We start from the raw sequence: 19,643 nt of genomic DNA, 5'->3' as shown, positions 1-19,643 counted from the left end.
TATTTTCCTAGCCTTTTAAAATGAGTTTACACTCTAGTGCTAATTGTGGCTAGCGCTCAGGCGCATTTTATGCACGTTTAGGCATGTCAAGGGTTTTTTCCTGCCAAAACTCTGCTGCTCCTGGACGTGCTGGCTGTGGGTTTTTTCCTTTCTGCCTCTAAACCCTTATGTGTGCTTGGACACATAGGATAACATGCTGGGGTGTATAGAGGTAGGGGAAAAAAATGACAGATGCCCCTAGGAGCAACAGAAAAAATGGCCAGTGTTCATGAGGTCTTATTACTGATGTTATCTGACCCCCAACAGACCAGTAATGGCTACCTTACCCAATAGTAGGTACACCATATGGCCAAAAGTATGTGGAGAAATGATTGAGTTCAGGTGCTTCCAGTGAAGGATAGTGTTAATGGTACAGCATGCAAAGACATTTTAGACACCTGTCCACTTCCAACCTGATGATAATACTTTTGGAAAGTCCTTTTGATCCAGTGTACCTGTGCCCCTCTAGAAAGCCAGCAACATGCAGACATGGTTTGGTGAGTTTTGGTGTGGAGGAACTCGAGTGGCCTGCACTGAGCGCCGACCTCAACCTCACTGAACACCTCTGGGATAAATCCAATTATGAGCCAGGTCTTCTCAGTCAACATCATTGCTTGACCTTGCAAATCCTGCTTTGGCTGAATGGGTAAAAGTTCACACACACACACACACACTCAATATTTTGTGGAAAACCATACTAGAAGCTTGTAAGGTGGTATAGCCCCAAAGGTGGAGGGTGGTATAGCCCCAAAGGTGGCGGTGGGGGGGTTGCATGCAACACCCCATATCCACGCCCATGGTTTTGTAATTAAATGTTAACCAGCCCTTATAGGCGTTATGGCCAGGAGTCCTCATGCTTTTGGCTATATAGTGTATTACATGTGTTCGTATGTAAACTCCTGTACTATAGTGTGCAGAATATTAAAACGTATCATACATTTAAAGACCAACTTGGGTCTAATGGAAAAATTATGCTTTATTGAAATAACCTAAATAGAACTGGTCCTCATTTCCACACTTTCCTTAGCAGCTGATATGCAGTGCAGGGCCTGGTGCTCTAAAACATATTACGTATGCCCATCTCCTCCCCCACATGAATATTAACCACACAGCAAAATACTGATGCTGGGATCAGCCTGAGATCTCCATATATTTCCTTATGCAGAATCCAGTAGATTGTACAAGACACACAAATGCCCTGCCATTGGCGCATTCTGCATTAAAAAATATGTGGAAAAGGCAAACCAAAATAATATGGTTCGCCTGTCCTGTACTGGTGAGAGGTGTTTCCCCTGCTGTGGTTCTGATGTGCATAGAAGCCCAAACAGGGGAATGAATTGTTTATTGTGAGTGGAGTTACTCTTTAAAGCTTATCTCTGGGAATTAAAATAAAAAAATAAATAAAAAAAAATACCCATGCAGTCATTCAACCTCCCTTCTATTTTCATGTGGTTGACTGCTCATTAGGTCTGGGGGTAGAGAGATGATCTCTAATACTTGCCTTATTCCTCACTCTAGCACTCTTTCAGAACTCTCCTTTCTCTCTGACTCCTAACTTGTGGGCAGCCCTCGTCATCCTCATGTACAATGCAAGTCTATTGGCCCTGCACTGTATGTGATGACATCAGAGTATAACTGCCGGATGGAGTGCCAAAAGGAAGAGGTTCAGGGAACGGTCGGAGTGGTGGAATCCTGCTGGAGAAAAAGGATAAGCTAAAGCTGACGGGTGTTTTTTTTTTTTTCCTTGAGCCAGCATGCCGAATGAAAAACAGACAGATTCCTCCGTCTACACAAGCGAGGTGGATGGAGGAATCCCCTCTGACAGCAGGACTCTGCCGGAATACACTGATCAGCAGCTGCGTTCGATTGGCTGCAGCCGCTGATCGACAAAGGTTTTCCAGCACTTTATGAGCAGGTAACCCCTGGAATTGGGGCGGGGGGAATCGAGTATTTTTTTTACAAAATTCCTAGAGTTCACCTTGAAGTCTTTCATTATGAATTATTTAGTCTTTGTAGAGACTGACAGATGTACATAAGAAGAATCTGCCTGCTTGTTACACAGACCCCTGTGTGTAATGAATGAATTAATGTCCTTGCATTCACCATCCGGAAAACTGTTTTGGATCTCTGAAACAGTTTTAATAGCATGCTGTCTTTGGCCTGAATACTGAATGGTTTTGAACCCCCAGTTATTATTCTGGTAGGTATTTCCCATGTCTCTCCCAGAGGTGCATCTTCCCCTCCCAATGTCTTATGGAGTTTGTTTATAGGAACTTCAGCAGCATGAACAATCCAGCAAGTTTGTGTCCACCTTGTGTGATTTGAGTGTTCATGTACATATGTACTGTATATATATATATATATATATATATATATATATATATATATATATATGTACTGTGTGTGTGTGTATATATGTATGTATATGTATATATATATATATATATTCAGAGAATGAGCCATAGACAAGATATATACAGATCTTGTACATGCAGTATCCTACATTTTTTGTATCTTAAGCACAAACGCAACTCCAGTAAAAAAAAAAAAAAAAAAAGAAGAAAGATATAGATATCTGTAGAATGGAGAAAGGGAAGGTAAGAGAAAAAGGTTGCTAAAATCCTAGCATATATATTATATATATATATATATATATATATATATATATATATATATATATATAAATGCAAGGACTTTAGCAGCCTTTTTTTCACACCTTCCCTATCTCTGTTCTACAAAATGTTCATATATAATTTCTTAAATTGATTTGTGGGACAACCTGTCTTCAGAAGAAACACCTGGTGCAATCTCAATGTTGTAATGAGAAAAGCTGCAGTGTCTGCATCCTTTTACAATGGAAGAACCGCAACAAAAATGAGTCTCCTGTGGCAGGGAATGCCTGCAATTTGATGTTTATCTCAGCAGTTAGCCAATCACACGCACCCAAATTGGATTTTTGGGGCATGTACAAAACGCTTCCTTATTTCATGAAAGTGACGACTTCAATTTTGATGATTTCAGAAAACGATAGTATCTGTGGAAATGCATTCACGGCCTGTTCACACTGCTGCGATCACATGCGATGTCTGTGCAATGTGAATTTGGCTATACAGATTGTATGGCTGAATTTGCATCACATTCGTGCAGGACCAAAATAGTAGAGGACCCTTTTTTGTCCACACCAGAATCGTGTGAACACCCATGCGATCCGATTACTGTCTGAATTCGCAGTTCGCGCACTACGATATGCGAACCGCTCTGGGGGTGTCATTAACTTTGTATTGACACCCTCAGCGGTTCACATACGGCAGTGTAAACTTCCTGCGAGTTGTATGCGATGCGGGAACTGGCTCTGGAATCGCACTGGTTCCCCTATCACATGTGTGAACCGGCACTTAATACAGAATGGCTTATGTGGCAATTATATACTATATATACTAATCAATTTTTATTTGTAAGTGGGAGGGAGTTTTCCTACTGTAGTTCTGTAGCGTAGCTCATGTCCGTTTCATTGTATATACTCTGCAGGGTTGCATTTGTCTGTAGTACAGTGCCATCTTGTGGCTAAAATTTAGATTTGTAGGGCCCATGCACACTCTGGTTCTTCAAACCTTGCATTCATTCCATGAAATTTTAACATATGGGATGGCGTGTTTCTAGCAGAAAGTGTTTGTGTATTAAACACCTTGTCTAATTTTTTTTTTTTCAATCTTTAAACACCTTCCCACCTGCAGTCACTATGCCCATTGTGGGGAATACATTTTATAAACTTCCCCTCTTTGAGAGCCACGAGCCAATGCTTTGCGCAGATGCGACTTGTCAATCCCCACTACTGCTGAGTCATATGTCCTTAAAAATATAAAATTGATTCAGTTAAGAAGACAAGTCGTGAAGCTTTTGTTACGTTAGCTGAGGCATGCCGGTTCTGCTAAATTTAGCAATAAAACCTGATAGAGGTTGTCACCCTTCTCCACCTTACTCTGAAAAAAATGTCCCCTCATTGGATACATTTTGATTGCTTCTTTATAGTTGTGCATGGCAGCCAATCCGCTGCTTTGATTTATGCCTGAAATGAGAAAAATTATACTTGCAGACTGGTTGGGTGCTGTTGGCTACAATAACTATCTCGCGCCTCCATAATTACAAACACTGGAGTCTCTGATAAAAATTCAAATTCACAAAAGGATACGGCTCCAGGTGTTCTTATGACTTACCCAGCGACCTTGGGTGTTGGCTCAACAGGGCCTTTCCCTTCCAATTGCACTGAAATCAATGAAAGAAAGTTGCACCGCTGCCATGTTTTTTTTTTCAGCTTTAAAAACCTTACTCTCACCTAAATTTATTAACAGAAAACTACAGATTACTGTCCACCAGACCCCGCTCCCACTCTTCTGTTGCAATTTACCCCAAATTTGGCATAGTTGAGACTAGCTGTCTCCGATCTATGGCCTATGGGCCAAATTCAGTCTTGGAAAAATTATATTCACCCTCCTGATGTAAGGGGAGGGGGTCTTTGATGGGGACTCTGATGTAAGGGAAGGGGGTCTTTGATGGAGACTTTAATGGGGACTCTGATATAAGGGAAGGGGCTTTGATAGGGACTCTGATGTAAGGGGGGGGGGGGGCTTTGATGAGGTCCTTATTATAAGAGAGCTCTGATGGGAACTCTGGTTTAATGGGAGACTTTGTTGTAAGGGGGGACTTTGATGGGGAGTCTGATATAAGGGGGCTCTGATGGGGATTCTAATGTAAGTGGAACTCTGATGTAAGGGTTGTTATATGTTGGCTGATTTATGTAGGATATTCTATATATATGTGTGTGTGTGTGTATATATGTGTGTGTATGTATGTATATATATGTGTGTATATATATATATATATAGTTTTTTTAATATGTACATAGGTGTGTACTGAAGACTATGATTTATAGTGTAACAAAGCCGGCAGGCAAATTTACATTTTACAATCCCCTTTAGGTAACTGCTTTGGCCCTTTTGAAATGTAAAATGCAACTTGCCTGCCGGCTGTGTTAGGCCATAAATTATATAAATTATAGCCTGCTGTACACACATATGTACATATTATAAAAAACTGTGTGTATGTATACATATATAGAATATCCTACATAAATGGGGGAACATTGATAAGAACCTCCTAATATAAAGGGTCTCTGATGGGGAGCTTATTTTAAATTTCTTTGCTTGGGTTTACTGATTTTTTTCTTCTTTCTCTCTTTTGTTCCAAATCATATTCATGCCGATTAAAAAAAACTCCAAGAAAAATTTATTAATTTATTTCAATTTGATTCACTTGTTTATCAATCTTATTTTTTTTCTTGGCCCGTGAATATTTGGTCTAGACCCCTAGTGCCCAAACTATGGCCCGAGGGCTCCATTCGGCCATTTGGTGTGTGATGTTTGGCCCTCAGACCTCAGCAGTTTGTAGTGGGAACATTGATTAGACTAGTAGCACTGATCCCTACTAGCCTCATGTACCATGTTCCCAATTTCATTTGGTCTTCTGCAACATATCTCCAGCCAACAATGTATCCTGTCTGCACTCTCTGACCCCCTATTAGGTCTGCAGTTTCTGACAGTCCTCTCAAACGTTACATATACTGAACATTATGTGCTTTGGCGATGTCAGGGGCTGCATTTGAAGCACCCTTTAGCTCATACCTTGACAACCACTGCCCTAGACTATAACATTTGGGGTGAAACACATCAGAGGCGTTGGAACAGGGTTTGGTGGAGAGCAACGTGCTCTAGTTGCTGTAAATTTGGCAATAAAGTTCTTTGAAGTAAAAAATACAAGAGAGGTGCAGCTTTCTTTCATTTATTTCCTCTGACCACAATACAGAAGCACTAGCTTGTATCCAGCACCCTGAAGAAGCATCCCAAACAGCCTGAAACGTGGGATACTGCAGTCGTTGTACTAAGTGTGTCTGTGTGTCATTTGTCGGTCTTGCTTGCTGCCTGCTTGCTGGAAAATTTGTGGAGTTATAATTTGGTGCTTGATTTTTTTCCCCCTCCCCTTCTTCCCTTTTTTTTTCTTTCATTCCCCTCACCCCTCTTCCCCCACATTTTGCTACCCCCCTCGTATTCTCCTCTCCCCCTTTCCCCTTGTCTCACACAGCAGTCTGAACAGCGTTAACAGTAGTGACTCGAGGTCGAGCGGCTCGCACTCACACTCACCCACTTCACACTATCGCTATCGCAGCTCCAATCTGCCCCAGCAGGCGCCGATGAGGCTGTCCAGCGTCTCCTCCCACGATTCTGGCTTCATTTCCCAAGATGCTTTTCAGTCAAAGTCTCCATCCCCTATGCCGCCGGAAGCTGTCAACCAGGTAAGCCGCAAGTCTGTGTGATTTTGGGTCTGTGATGTGTCATTGATCATGGTGCTCACTAGTGATGGGCTTGGGCGTGTTCGGATCAAACCCACCAGGAAGCCATCGCTGCACACTGCCAATCATAGGCAATGAGGCATTTCCCGACAGGCAGCTACACATATAAATGTTGCCTATGATTGGCGGTGTGCAGTGCCGGCTTCCTGGCGGGTACGATCCAAACACGCCTGAGCACATTCTTAGTGCTCACCAACACCGTTATTGGACTGTATGTGCTAAAACCTTGGTTCTCGAACTGAAACCTTTTCTTAATAGAGTTGGGCATTGTCAGAACTACCATTGGGATTTTATTGCCGTCTGAGGCATTGTTGGGGAGAATTTTCCTTACTTCCTGTCCCAGTGACAACTTGCATCAGACAGGAATTCAAAGTGGAACTAAACCCTCCTATACTTTTCAGCCAAGGAAGCTGCCATCTTAGCCTCTGTTTGATCTCTAACTGCCATGGTGCTGCCCATGTGATCAGTTGTGACGCCAGCCATTTGATGGTTTGCCAGTTCGGTTGAGGACACAAGCAAATGTGACAGCGATCCTTGCATGCCAGAAATTTAACTTTTTTTTTTAAACCGATAAATTGATTGGTTTAGTTCTATTTGAAGTAAAATGTGAAACTGAGATACAGACAGCAATACAATTTGATTTCCTAAATGATAACATGCATAGTTTGAAATTTGTTAGTTCATGAAAAAAATGTATCCTGCTTCCTCAAATTTTCCCCCCATTATATAAATACAAAGAATAGAGCCGGCAAATCCAAACTTCCTTGTTACTGCTTTATTTTGTGCATAAAAAAAGTATGGGGCTGGCGCGTTTCACCTTACAAGCCTTGATCACAGCTGTGACAGCTTTCTAGCAAAAGCCTGAAGGTTTTGTGCCAATATTGACTGATATTTGGAACTGTTCATAATTCCCTCTACCTTGGCTAAGGCTCCTGTTCCAGCTGAAGAAAAAACGCCCTAAAGCATGATGCTGCCACCACCATGCTTCACGGTGGGTATGGTGTTCTTTAGGTGATGGTGCAGTGTTGTTTTTGCTCCAAACATATCTTTTGGAATTATGGCCAAAAAATTCAACCTTGGTTTCATTAGACCATAACACATTTTCCCACATGCTTTTGGGTGACTTCAGATGTGTTTTTGCAAAATTCACCCAGGCTTGGATGTTTTTCTTCGTAAGAAAGGGCTTCCGCCTTGCCACTCTACCCCATAACCCAGACATATGAAGAATACTGGAGATTGATGTCACATGTACCACACAGCCAGTACTTGCCAGATATTTCTGCAGCCACTTATAATGTTACCGTAGACCTCTTGGCAGCCTCCCTGACCAGTTTTCTTCTCGTCTTTTCATCAATTGTGGAGGGATGTCGAGTTCTTGATAATGTCGCTGTTGTGCCATATTTTCTCCACATGATGATGACTTTCTTCACTGTGTTCCATTGTATATCTAATGCCTTGGAAATTGTTTTGTACCCTTCTCCTGACTGATAACCTTTTTAACAATGAGATCCCTCTAAAGCTTTGGAAGCTCTCTGCAGACCATGGCTTTTTGCTGTAGGATGCCACTAAGAAAATGTCAGGAAAGACCTACTAGAACAGCTGAACTTTATTTGGGGTTAATCAGAGGCACTTTAAATGATGGCAGGTGTGTCCTGACTCCTATTTACACAAGTTTGAATGTGATTGCCTAATCCTGAACACAGCTACATCCCCAGTTATGGGATTGTGTGCACACTCTATTTTAGACCTGGTTGGCTTTCTGTGATCATATCACAAACAATTAAAGCAATTTGGACTCCTGCACTGGTTGGGCTGGTGTTCCTGCTTTGAGCAATAAAAACTTGACGGAGGAACTAACCCTTCCACAATCAATATAAAACCGAGAAAAAAGAGTTTATAGATTTTCCATACAGTCTAATAACGGTGATGTTTAAGCTGCCTCTCTTCTTTGCTTTCCTGTGCTTGATTTCTCACAATATCCTGTTGGTACGTCTCCCTTGTTTCCAGAATTCTTCCAGCTCTGCCTCCTCTGAAGCGTCTGAGACCTGCCAGTCGGTCAGTGAGTGTAGTTCTCCCACGTCTGTGAGCTCCGGGTCCACCATGGGAGCGTGGGCCTCCACCGACAAGGTGAATATTGGTTTTCTTTTCAGCTTTGGAAGTGTTCTACATTCCAATATGTACAGCTGATGACGACCTGGAAACTAACAATCATTTCCTAGCATCCAAATGAATATCTTTTCTGATTGTTTCTTGTTACAATCTCGGATAATCTGTAAACAAGCTAAAATTTCAATTGAATTCTCTTTACGGGTCACCTGATCTAAGAACCAATAAATCAGAATAACAAATTCCCTTGTGTAAAACATACTAACAAACACAGGCAGGCTTTATACAGAATTTGGGATATTTCTGTTTTTTTTGTGTTTTTTTTCTTTTTATTGAAGTTTCTATAGGTATAATGTGTTCCGTGGAAAAATAAAAAAGAGGTCACCGGTCACTACTCTGTTGAGAAAAATGACATAGCAGTATGTAGAATATAGTAAAGAAGATATAATGGTTGTATAAGTAGACTAAGTAAAACTATTGCTTGTTCGGAGTGAAAAGAAAATGACAATAATAATCATCCATAGATGGAGAAAAAAAATGAGAGAATAGGTCAGTGGAGGCTGGTGGGTTCTTTTTTTGGGGGGGCAGCAATCAAACGCCATCATTACACCCCCCCCCCCCAGCGGCAAACAGGACAACCCCCCCCCCCCCTCGGGCGGTCTGGCTCTTACCCGCTTGTGTGATAGGGCTGTGGTGTCCTCTCCTGGAGTGCGGACAGCGGCTCCAGGGTCCATTCCTCCGCCATGTGTCTTTTCTTCCACCAAAGCACTAGGCATCTAATAGGATTGCCTGGCGCTTTGGCCAATCGGGAAACAGGTCACACAGACCTGCCTTCTGATTGGCGGGGAGGAACTATAGTGTAATGGGAGCAAAAATTTATTCGCTATGGTCACACAACTGGGTGGGCTTGGAGCACCGTGCTATGCGCTCCAAGGCCACCCTTTTTTGAAGCCTCTGGTATAAGGTGCTTCAAAAAAACACCCACCCCACATCGGAATTCATTGTCCGGTGCCACTGATATGTAGATCAGGGGGCTGGACGCATGGATAGGGGAGGTCGGCGCCTGTGCATCCTCTATGGACGGGCCACCACTGGAATATGCTAAAGATGACCTCCAGGTATTGATATTTTATACACAATCGACAAAAACCTCTATTTGGTGGGATTTTGGAGGCAACAATAAGAAAAAAATAAAAATTTTATAATAAATATTTCATTTATTTTACAAAATCTTATCAATTCATAGAAAATGCATAACAAGGAAAAACAATATACAATCGAAATCTAATCTCTGGATATTTTATACATAACATTGGCCCATCTTGGACCAATGTAACTATGTACAGTTAATGCCATACCTGACTGATGCCCCTGGAAGCTGGAAATCACTGAAGTAGACATCGCTAATCCAGTGATCTCTCTAAGTGCTTCCTGGTCCTGGTTGCCCCGCTGCATTCTGAACACAGGAGGTCAGCCACTTGGCACAGGTGTCCTTAAGAGGACACCTTGCATTTGCTGAATTAATGCAAAGCCCTCCCTGATTGGAGGAGGTGGAGAGACGAGGCAGTGACATCACACTCTCCACCTTGTCCAATTGTAGATCGCTTTGAGGTTGATTTACTCTAAAGCTGGAGAGTGCACAGTCTGGTGAGCCGTGCGTGGTAGCCAGTCCGCTTCTAACTTCAGCTTGTTCTATTCATCTTTGACAAAAAAAAAAACCTACTCAGTGATTTCCAGCTTCAATGGGCATCTGCCAGGTGTAGTATGTACATAGTTGCATAGTTCAAGCTGGATTAATGTAACCATATATAAAATATTCTTAAAAGTGATAGTAAAGGCTTTATTTAAAACAGTAAAAGTAATTAATCACTAAACAGCAACCATTCACTTTCCCTCAGGGCTCATGAATCTGTTAAAGTAAACAGGTCACAGACCCTTCAGTGGCTTCTGTTAAATAAATCAATGAATAATAAGCATGTCTACACGCCATAAGGAGATTTAGGCATTGGCAGCGCTAAACTTTTATATCAATTCCAAAAAGATATTGATCTTAAACACAACCGCTGCACAGAGAAGGATTTTTTCCTTTGTGCATAGAATGCACAAAGGTAAATAAAACCTTGAGCCTTTACAACCACTTTAAGCATGGGGCAGCTTTCTGAGAACCATCCAGCCCAATTAAGCCTAAATTTACAATATGAAGTGTCGGGGAACGCATGCAAATCGCACTTGTTTCCTGACCAGCAGGCAAAATCAGTCAGTGGCATGGAGACGAGTGAAGGGAAGATGGCCCCAACCGTCTCCATACCATTGCAGGGCGGAAGCGACATCAGAACGTCACTTCCGCCCATTGCTTTTAAAGGGCCATTTATTTATTTTTTAAATGACATTTTATTTTATTTTTTATTTTTTGAATTGCATTTTAGTGTAAATATAAGATGTCTTTTTGACCCCAGATCTCATATTTAAGAGGTCCCGTCATGTTTTTTTTTTTTTTCTATTTCTATAAGGGATGTTTACATTCCTTGGAATAGGAATAAAAGTGACACAATTTTTAGAAGAACAGTGTAAAATAAAAAATAAAAGGTAAAATAAATAAGAAAAAAAAAATGTTTTAAACGCACCTGTCCTGCTGAGCTTGAGTGTAGAAGTGAATGCATACTTGAGTAGCGCCCGCATATGAAAACGGTGTTCAAACCACACATGTGAGGTATCACCACGATCGGTAGAGTAAGAGCAATAATTATAGCCCTAGATCTCCTCTGTAACTCTAAACATGCAACCTGTAGAATTTTTTAATTGTCGCCTATGGAGATATTTAAGGGTAAAAGTTTGTTGCCTCTCCACGAACGGGTGCTATTTTGAAGCGTGATGTTGGGTATCAATTCACTCGGCGTAACATCATCATTCACAATATAAAAAAAATTGTGCTAACTTTACTGTTGTCTTATTTTTTAATCCAAAAAGTGTATTTGTTTTTCCAAAAAAAGTGTACTTGTAAGACTGCTGCGCAAATACAGTGTGACAGAAAATATTGCAACGACTGCCATTTTATTCTCTAGGGTGTTAGAATAATAAAATGTATTATGTTTGGGGGTTCTAAGTAATTTTCTAGCAAAAAAAATGTTTTTAATTGTAAACAACAAATCTCAAAAACAGGCTCGGTCCTTAAGTGGTTAAAAAGGCCCTGCATTTCATGAAAGTACAGGATCCCATTCAAATCAACAGGTTGCTGTACTGACACAAGTGCGAGCCGCACCAACCACAGTGGGTGAACCTAACCTAATGTGAAGTTGAGGCTAGTCACTTCACTGGATATACGTTACGGGTTTGCAACCACTTTAAACTTTCTATATATCTGCCATCTCATACTATCTGTTTATGCTCCAACATTTTACCTTTCTACTATTTAATAAAAACGTGCTTAAGTTCTGGCAATGCATTGTTTGGTTCTTTTATTTTCCATTATTATGAACTGGGCTTTATGTATATATTTGTTGTGAAGATACTTTGGATGTGGAGGCTGTTGGTTCCATATACTTTCACATTTAAATTGTTATTCAGTTTAATGGTATTTTTTTGTTTTTATTACACATCGATTTACCCTACTGTCATTTCATGTTCATTTATCATATTTTTTTATTTGCACAGATCCATCATTACCTTGGGTAAAGGCAGCTATTTTGTGAGCTAAAACAATCATTTGGAAAATGTAGCCTAGACCCCATAAGTACATTGCAACTAAGGAAATATCTAGTAGTAGTTGGTTACATTCAACTGGACTTGTTCTGTAATGTTGAGGACCTTTCGTAGCTTATTCAAGGCATGTTTCCGTTCCAATTATTACATTAGAATAGCCTTTCCGAAGCCTTTTCAGCATGGAGGATCTCGTGAAATAACGTTGGGTCTCAGGCAACCCTTGCTAAAAATGACTAGATCTACAACTTATGATACATAGAAGAATGTTCCTTACGCTTGTGGTCATTGGGAAGCATTACCACCCTACAGATAGCTATGCTAGTGATGTCAGTGGGAACTTATCTGAGTGGGAGAAATTGCTCAAGGAACCTCTGGAGGAGCTCTGTGGTTCCATAGAACCCTGGTTGCGTAAACCTGCATTAGAGCATTACAACATATTTTTTTTCATTGGGTATTTATAGATCGCCAACAATTTACACAGTGCTTTATATTAACAACATCAGTCCCTGCCCTCCAGGAGACTACAATCTAAGCTCCCTACCATACATGCATACACATACTAGGGTCAATATACTGTAGACAGGAACAAAATGACCTACCAACATGTCTTTGGAATGTGGAAGGAAATTGGAGTACCCAGAATAAATTCACGCAAGCACGGGGAGAACATGCAAACTCCATGCAGGTAGTGTGCTGGTTAGAATTCAAACCAAGGACTCAAGGCAGAAGTACCAACCATTGAGCCACTGTGCTGTGACCACCTCAAGTTTAGTTAACTGTGACTAACTACTACTAGCTATGCCATAACCTGGATAAAGGAGAACCTTCACAGGCATTTAAAGAAATGGGCCTAAGTGATGTCACTGTCAGCAGATTGTTATGATCGTCCCTCAATAGGCCTCATGTACAGTATTTGAAGAATAGAGTTGTGGAAGGAAGGAGTGTGTTGTCCAGAGGCCAATTAGGTGTCCACTTTCATACACTAACCTGGGGAAGACAAGTGAACACAGAATGTGGTTGTTATAGAAATACCCTTTTCTTATCTTTTTTTTTTTTTTTGGTACTGTCTACAAAATGGCTGCCACTCCTTGGTTTAGAGGTGGATCAATCTCAGCTTGATTTTAATCACCTTTTCCATTGTATTGATTTTGCATTTTGTTCCCTGTTTTTTTTTTTCCCTCCTCTGTGTTGTCTGTCTCCAGCTGTCTAATGGGTATCATCACTATGGCGAACTGCCTATGGCAGGCCATTTCACCCATTTCCCGCTCCCAGTGTCCCGCCCCTGGAACCGATCTAATTCCGCTCTTCCAGACTATCACTATTACACCATTGGTCCAGGGGTATTGCCATCATCCAAGATCCCTTCCTGGAAGGTTTGTGTTTTGTGCGGTGTGTTTTTTTTTTTTTTGGCTTCATCTGATCTCCTGTGTCCTGTCATCTAATTGAACCATAGTCCGGGGTTTTCTAATTTCTGTAAAGTTTTGACAATCTGTCATTTTGTAACACTACACAACCCTACTGAACTCACCATCTCTCTCTAAATTGTCTGAAAATGATTATGCATTCAAATAAATTTGATCAGAATCAAAGAGAAATAATATAATTATTAATATTTTAAAAAGTAGATATTTGATATACTACTTACACTGTGTTGTCTCTCAGCTTTATTCATCTTGTAGTGCAGTTCAGTGATATTGATCATTTTTGTTACAGATTTAAAGAACTCTCAAATAATTTCTTCATTGTTCTGCCCCCAAGGGGTCAAAGTACATGGCCTACATAGTCCTTTGTTCCTACATGCTTTGTAGGCCTAGCTACAAGGTTGGATGAGACGCCTAACAACGTAACTAGCAAAGAGACAGCTGTTTGTTAACAGACGCTGGTCTCCACTCCAAGAAATTGGGTGGGTGTGTTGGATGGCCTTCGTGAAGGTGGGGGCTCCCCTGTCTGATCTTCTAGCTAGGCTCACAAAATACGTAGGAACATGTAACTAAGTACATGTACTTTGTCCCCTGGGGCAAAGAACACTTTTTTTATTTTTTAAAAATAACAATCATGTTATACTGACCTGCTCTATGCAGTGGTTTTCCACATAGCAGCCCCGATCCTCCTTTTCTTGGGTCCTTTGCCAATGCTCTGGGCTCCTCCCCCCTGCTGAATGCCCCAACAGCAAGCAGCTGGTAAGTTAGTGCATGGATTCCAGAAAGAACATGCTCCATAAGGATAATAACACTTCTAAAAAGCATACTGTACATATGTTTATCTAAACCTGAAAACTATAGTAGATAAGGGGATTATACTGCATTAGCCATTGATTAATGCCGAAAGTTTAGTATTTTAATGATGCATTTGTTTTGGATTTACACACAATGCAGAAATGCATGAAAAATGCATAATAAAAAAACACATGACCGTATATGAGACATGCATGTAGTAAACACATACAAAATGGGAGTATTCAATTATGGTGAGGTTAGTAGACCTTGTGGAGTGCCATACCTCACTTTCTGCCAATTGTATTTTCTTGCCTAAAATTCAGTTCTGTAATCTGTTTCTTCCTTTATTGTAAGTTGGCAGTTATTTGCCTTGAATTTGATTTTTTTCACCCTATGTTGTCATCTGATGGGGACTTTTGGTCATATAACTGGTTTCAAGTCTATAGCTCCTAGTTATAAAGCTAAAACAATTGTATTTCATTGTGCTGTGTTTTTTGTATTTGGCCACTAATCTTCCTCTAGATTTTCTCCTGTTGAAGTACTGTATATGTGTAGTCATGCAATGCAAATTAAGCTATGACATTACATTTTTAAATATTAATGCATTCTTTTAAAAAAGAAAAAAACTTCCCGTTAACTGTATTTCATAGATTTATCAGACATGACCCTCAACCCAAACCATGAACTATGTACACATCACAGCGTAGATTTTGGTCACACTTAAAAGGTAAACAGTTACATGATCAAAGGTCCTTTAACTGAAGAAACTCCTCAACTAAGTAATCATTTGAAATCTAAAGTTTCCAACTTTAAACTTCTGTTGATCTCATTCTGTTGTGCTACTCAATATGTGCCTGACTTCTAACCCTACAGTGGCCCTTTCATGGGTCCATGTTGTCTTCAAGATCATGCTGTCATTTTTGATGGCCCCTTCAATTAATATTTTTTTATTGTACTTATAGCAGGGCTGGATTTTCATCATTTGATGCCAGGAATCCATGATTTTTGCTGGTCATCTTGGCCTTCATTCACACAAATAAATGCATGTCAAATAAACAAGCAGTTGATGTTCTCAGTACTCTCATGTCACGTTTGAACTGCCTCCAATTATCAAAATAAAATATAATCACAAAAGTGTAAATAATCGTCAGTGATACACTAATATTAATGCACAGTAGAGGCCGTGTTCGCGGTAAAGTGCCAATCCTTTTAGTGGCGCTTTACTGCTGTTTAAGCAGCGCTTTTTGGGGCGCTAGTGGGCCGCTTTTAACCCCAAAGAAGGGGATAAAAACTCCTGTGTTGCGGCGCTTTGGAAGAGCTGCCCATTCATTTCAATAGGCAGGGCGCTTTGGGAGCGCTAAATACAGCAATCCCAACCCACCCCAAAGATGCTGCTTGCAGGACTTTTCGGAACATCCTGCAAGCGCACTGTCAGAGTGTGAAAAGTCACACTTGAATGAATGGGAGATGGTTTTCAGGCGCTTAGCAGAGGCTATTCCCAGCGCTAAAGCGCCTGAAAACCGCCTCAGTGTGAAAGGGGTCTTAGAGTAGCACTCACCAGACTTAATCGCCATTCATTCTCATAAGTGAGTCTATCTGGGGAGTGTTCTAAAGGGGGTGGAACACGCTTTTCTCACTTTGGTGGATTTAAGGTGCATCATCTCCAGCAAGAATTAACACTTGTGTGTGACATCTATATTGACTTTTATTTATAGGACTTATTTGTACATTGATATTTTCTCATATTTATTTGCTGAGTATTTTTCTTGCGTTACTGTGTAGTATTATTATTCATGTATCACTGATGATATTTTTCACTTTTTGATTATATTTTTAATATGAAGTTCCAGCACAGATAGGAATTTCACAGAATATTGTGTTTGACGACTTTAAAGATCGCGGTGGAATTTTGATGTATATCAAAATAAAATATTTCCCGCAGTAGCACTTCAAGTCCCCACCATATATGGTAGCAACAGACAACGTATACAGTTTCCTATAGTTGGACGTTTAGCTGTGATTATTTCATTCTGGGGATGTTGTAGCTGTACTTGTAAATTTAATTCAGCGACTAGCATTTAAACCAGTGCATATACAGTTGTGCTCATAAGTTTACATACCTTGGCAGAATTTACGATTTCTTGGCCATTTCTCAGAGAATATGAATGAAAACACAAAAACATTTCTTTCACTCACGGTTAGTGTTTGGCTGAAGCCATTTATTATCAGTCAACTGTGTTTACTCTTTTTAATTCATAATGGCAACAGAAACTACCCAAATGACCCTAATCAAATGTTTACATGCCCTGGTGATTTTGGCCTTATAACATGCACACAAGTTGACACAAAGGGGTTTGAATGGCTATTAAAGGTAACCATCCTCACCTGTGATCTGTTTGCTTGTAATTAGTGTGTGTGTGTGTGTGTGTGTATAAAAGGTCATTGAGTTTCTGGACTCATGACAGACCCTTGCATCTTTCATTAAGTGCTGCACTGACGTTTCTGGGTTTTGAGTCATGGGGAAAGCAAAAGAATCATCAAAGGATCTGCGGGAAAGGGTAGTTGAACTGTATAAAACAGGAAAGGGATATAAAAAGATATCCAAGGAATTGAGAATGCCAATCAGCAGTGTTCAAACTCTCTAATCAAGAAGTGGAAAATGAGGGGTTCTGTTGAAACCAAACCACGGTCAGGTAGACCAACTAAGGGTTCAGCCACAACTGCCAGGAAAATTGTTGGAGATGCAAAGAAAAACCCACACATAACTTCAGGTGAAATACGGGACTCTCTGAAAACATGTGGTGTGGCTGTTTCAAGATGCACAGGAAGGAGGCACTTGAAGAAAGATGGGCTGTATGGTTGAGTCACCAGAAGAAAGCCATTACTATGCAAATGCCCCAAAGTATCCCACTTACAATACGCCAAACAGCACAGACAACCCTCAAACCTGGCACAAAGTCATTTGGAGACATGAGACCAAAATTGAGCTTTTTGGGCACAACCATAAATGCTACATTTGGAGAGGATTCAACAAGGCCTTTGATGAAAGGTACGCAGGTGGATTGCTGATGTTTTGGAGATGTGCGACCTACAAAGGCAAAGGAAATTTGGTCAAAATTGATGGCAAGATGAATGCAGTATGTTATCAAAAAATACTGGAGGAACATTTGCATTCATCAGTCAGGAAGCTGCGCATGGGACGTACTTGGACATTCCAACATGACAATGATCCAAAACACAAGACCAAGACAACCTGTCATAGGCTACGGCAGAATACTGTGAAGTGAAGGTTCTGGAGTGGCCATCTCAGTCTCCTGACCTCAGTATCATTGAGCCACTCTGGGGAGATCTCAAACGTGCAGTTCATGCAAGACAGCCCAAGAATTTATGGGAACTGGAGGAATCCTCTTTTTGCCAAGAGGAATGGGCAGCTTTACCATCTGAGAAGATAAAGAGCCTCATGCACAAATACCACAAAAGACTTCAAGCTGTCATTGATGTTAGAAAACAAACGAATAAGCCTGGACAGCAGCACTCCAATACAACACCTTTATTGGGTTAAAATCCAGTGTACAGCAGTCAATCCATATGGTACAAAAGAGGGGGATGCAAGCAGTTTACATGTTTCACACCTGAATCTGGTGCTTAATCATAGCATGCCATTGATGTTAAAGGGGGAAATGCACGGTATTAAGAACGGGGGTATGTAAACTTTTGGTCAGGGCCATTTGGGTAGTTTATGTTGCCATTATGATTTAAAAAGAGTAAACACAGTTGATTGATAATAAATGGCTTCAGCCAAACACTAACCATGAGTGAAAGAAAAGTTTGTGTTGTTATTCATATTCTCTGAAAAATGGCTAAGAAATCATAAATGTAAACTTATGAGCACAACTGTAAGTGGATGGTACGCTCTATGGCTCAAAGTTTATAGACTCCTTACCATCACACCTATATGAGCTTGTTAGACCTCCCACTCCAAACCCATGAGCATTAATATGGAGTTGCCAACCTCCCCTCCCTTCCTCGCTTGCAGCTATAACTACCTCAGCTCTTTTGGGAAGGCTTTTCACAGTATTTTTTTATTTTTTTAGTTCTGTGAGAATTTGCCCATTTATCTAAAAGCGCATTTGTAAGGTCAAGTACTGGTATTGGATGAGCACACCCAGCCCATAATTGGCATTCTAATCCCAAGGATGTTCAGTGGGGTTGAGGTCAGGGCTCTGTGCATATATTTTCTGTTTTTGGATCCTTCTTACTACATTTAGAGTTTAACTATTCTAATACTAGGAGAGGAATTGGCTGCATATACTATACAGAGACTTAAATAGTCTATTGTGCCAGTGGCCTCTTGGGTATCGTGATGCTACAAGTTAAAGATGATCTGTACTATGGAGGCTGTGCCCAAAAAAAGGAGGGCAAAAAAAATAGAACTACAGCTTTTCCCTATTACCAACCTGCCTTACCTCATATTGTATCTTTATGCAGGGGTGGAGACTTGGGGGCAGGGCTTTGCCTTATAACAAAATAATGGGTTGGGCCACTACATGGCAAATGGTTTATTGTTGAAAAATTTAAAGTAATGCATTTGGGTGCTAAAAATACGAATGCAAGTTACTCTCTAGGGATAGAACCTCTGAAGGAATCCAGGATGGAAAAGGATCTGGGGGTCCTAGTAGAGGACAGGCTCAGCAATGACATGCAATGCCAAGCTGCTGCAAGCATAGTTAGCCTATTAGCATGCATTAAAAAGGGTATTTGCTCCAGAGATTAAACAAATTCTGCTACTCTCCTAGACACTGGTCCGGCTGCATCTTCAGTATGCCATCCAGATCTGCTCACCAATCCTCAGGAAGGAAGTGCTGGAACTAGAGAGGGCCCAGAGAAGGGCAGCAAATCTAATAAAGGGACTGGCGGACCTTAGTTATGGTGGAAGATTACAGGCATCAAAATTATTCTCTATAGAGAAGAGATGCTTAAGAGGAGATATGATTGTGATATACAAATACCTCAATTGTGACCCTAGAATAGGGAAAAAACATTTCAGTGAGGCGTTTAAAAGACACGGCCATTCATTGAGGCTGGAAGAGAAGCAGTTTAACATTAAACTGCTTAGAGGGTTCTTTACTGTCAGTGGTGAGGAGTTGGAACTCCCTTCCACAAGCAGTGGTATCAATAGG

General features: G+C 40.7%; 1 protein-coding gene across 8 annotated transcripts in view; it reads left to right on the top strand.

Moving 5' to 3' along the window:
* MTSS1 (MTSS I-BAR domain containing 1) overlaps positions 1 to 19,643 on the top strand; it is a 250,529-nt gene that overhangs the window by 218,893 nt on the left and 11,993 nt on the right. For 3 of the 8 annotated variants that reach the window (XM_077493315.1, XM_077493310.1, XM_077493312.1), the window contains exons 10-12: positions 6,175 to 6,385; positions 8,450 to 8,569; positions 13,450 to 13,620. In XM_077493315.1, coding sequence (XP_077349441.1) covers positions 6,175 to 6,385; positions 8,450 to 8,569; positions 13,450 to 13,620 — 502 coding nt within the window. The remainder of the gene's footprint in view (positions 1 to 6,174; positions 6,386 to 8,449; positions 8,570 to 13,449; positions 13,621 to 19,643) is intronic. The other 5 variants (XM_077493314.1, XM_077493317.1, XM_077493311.1 and 2 more) reach the window with 3 other exon arrangements.

The sequence above is a fragment of the Lithobates pipiens genome, unplaced genomic scaffold (assembly GCF_037356315.1).
Source record: "Lithobates pipiens isolate NorthernLeopardFrog02 unplaced genomic scaffold, aLitPip1_a1.2 Scaffold_19, whole genome shotgun sequence".
Classification (NCBI taxonomy): Eukaryota; Metazoa; Chordata; class Amphibia; order Anura; family Ranidae; genus Lithobates; species Lithobates pipiens.
This window is presented reverse-complemented; position numbering and strand designations above follow the sequence as displayed.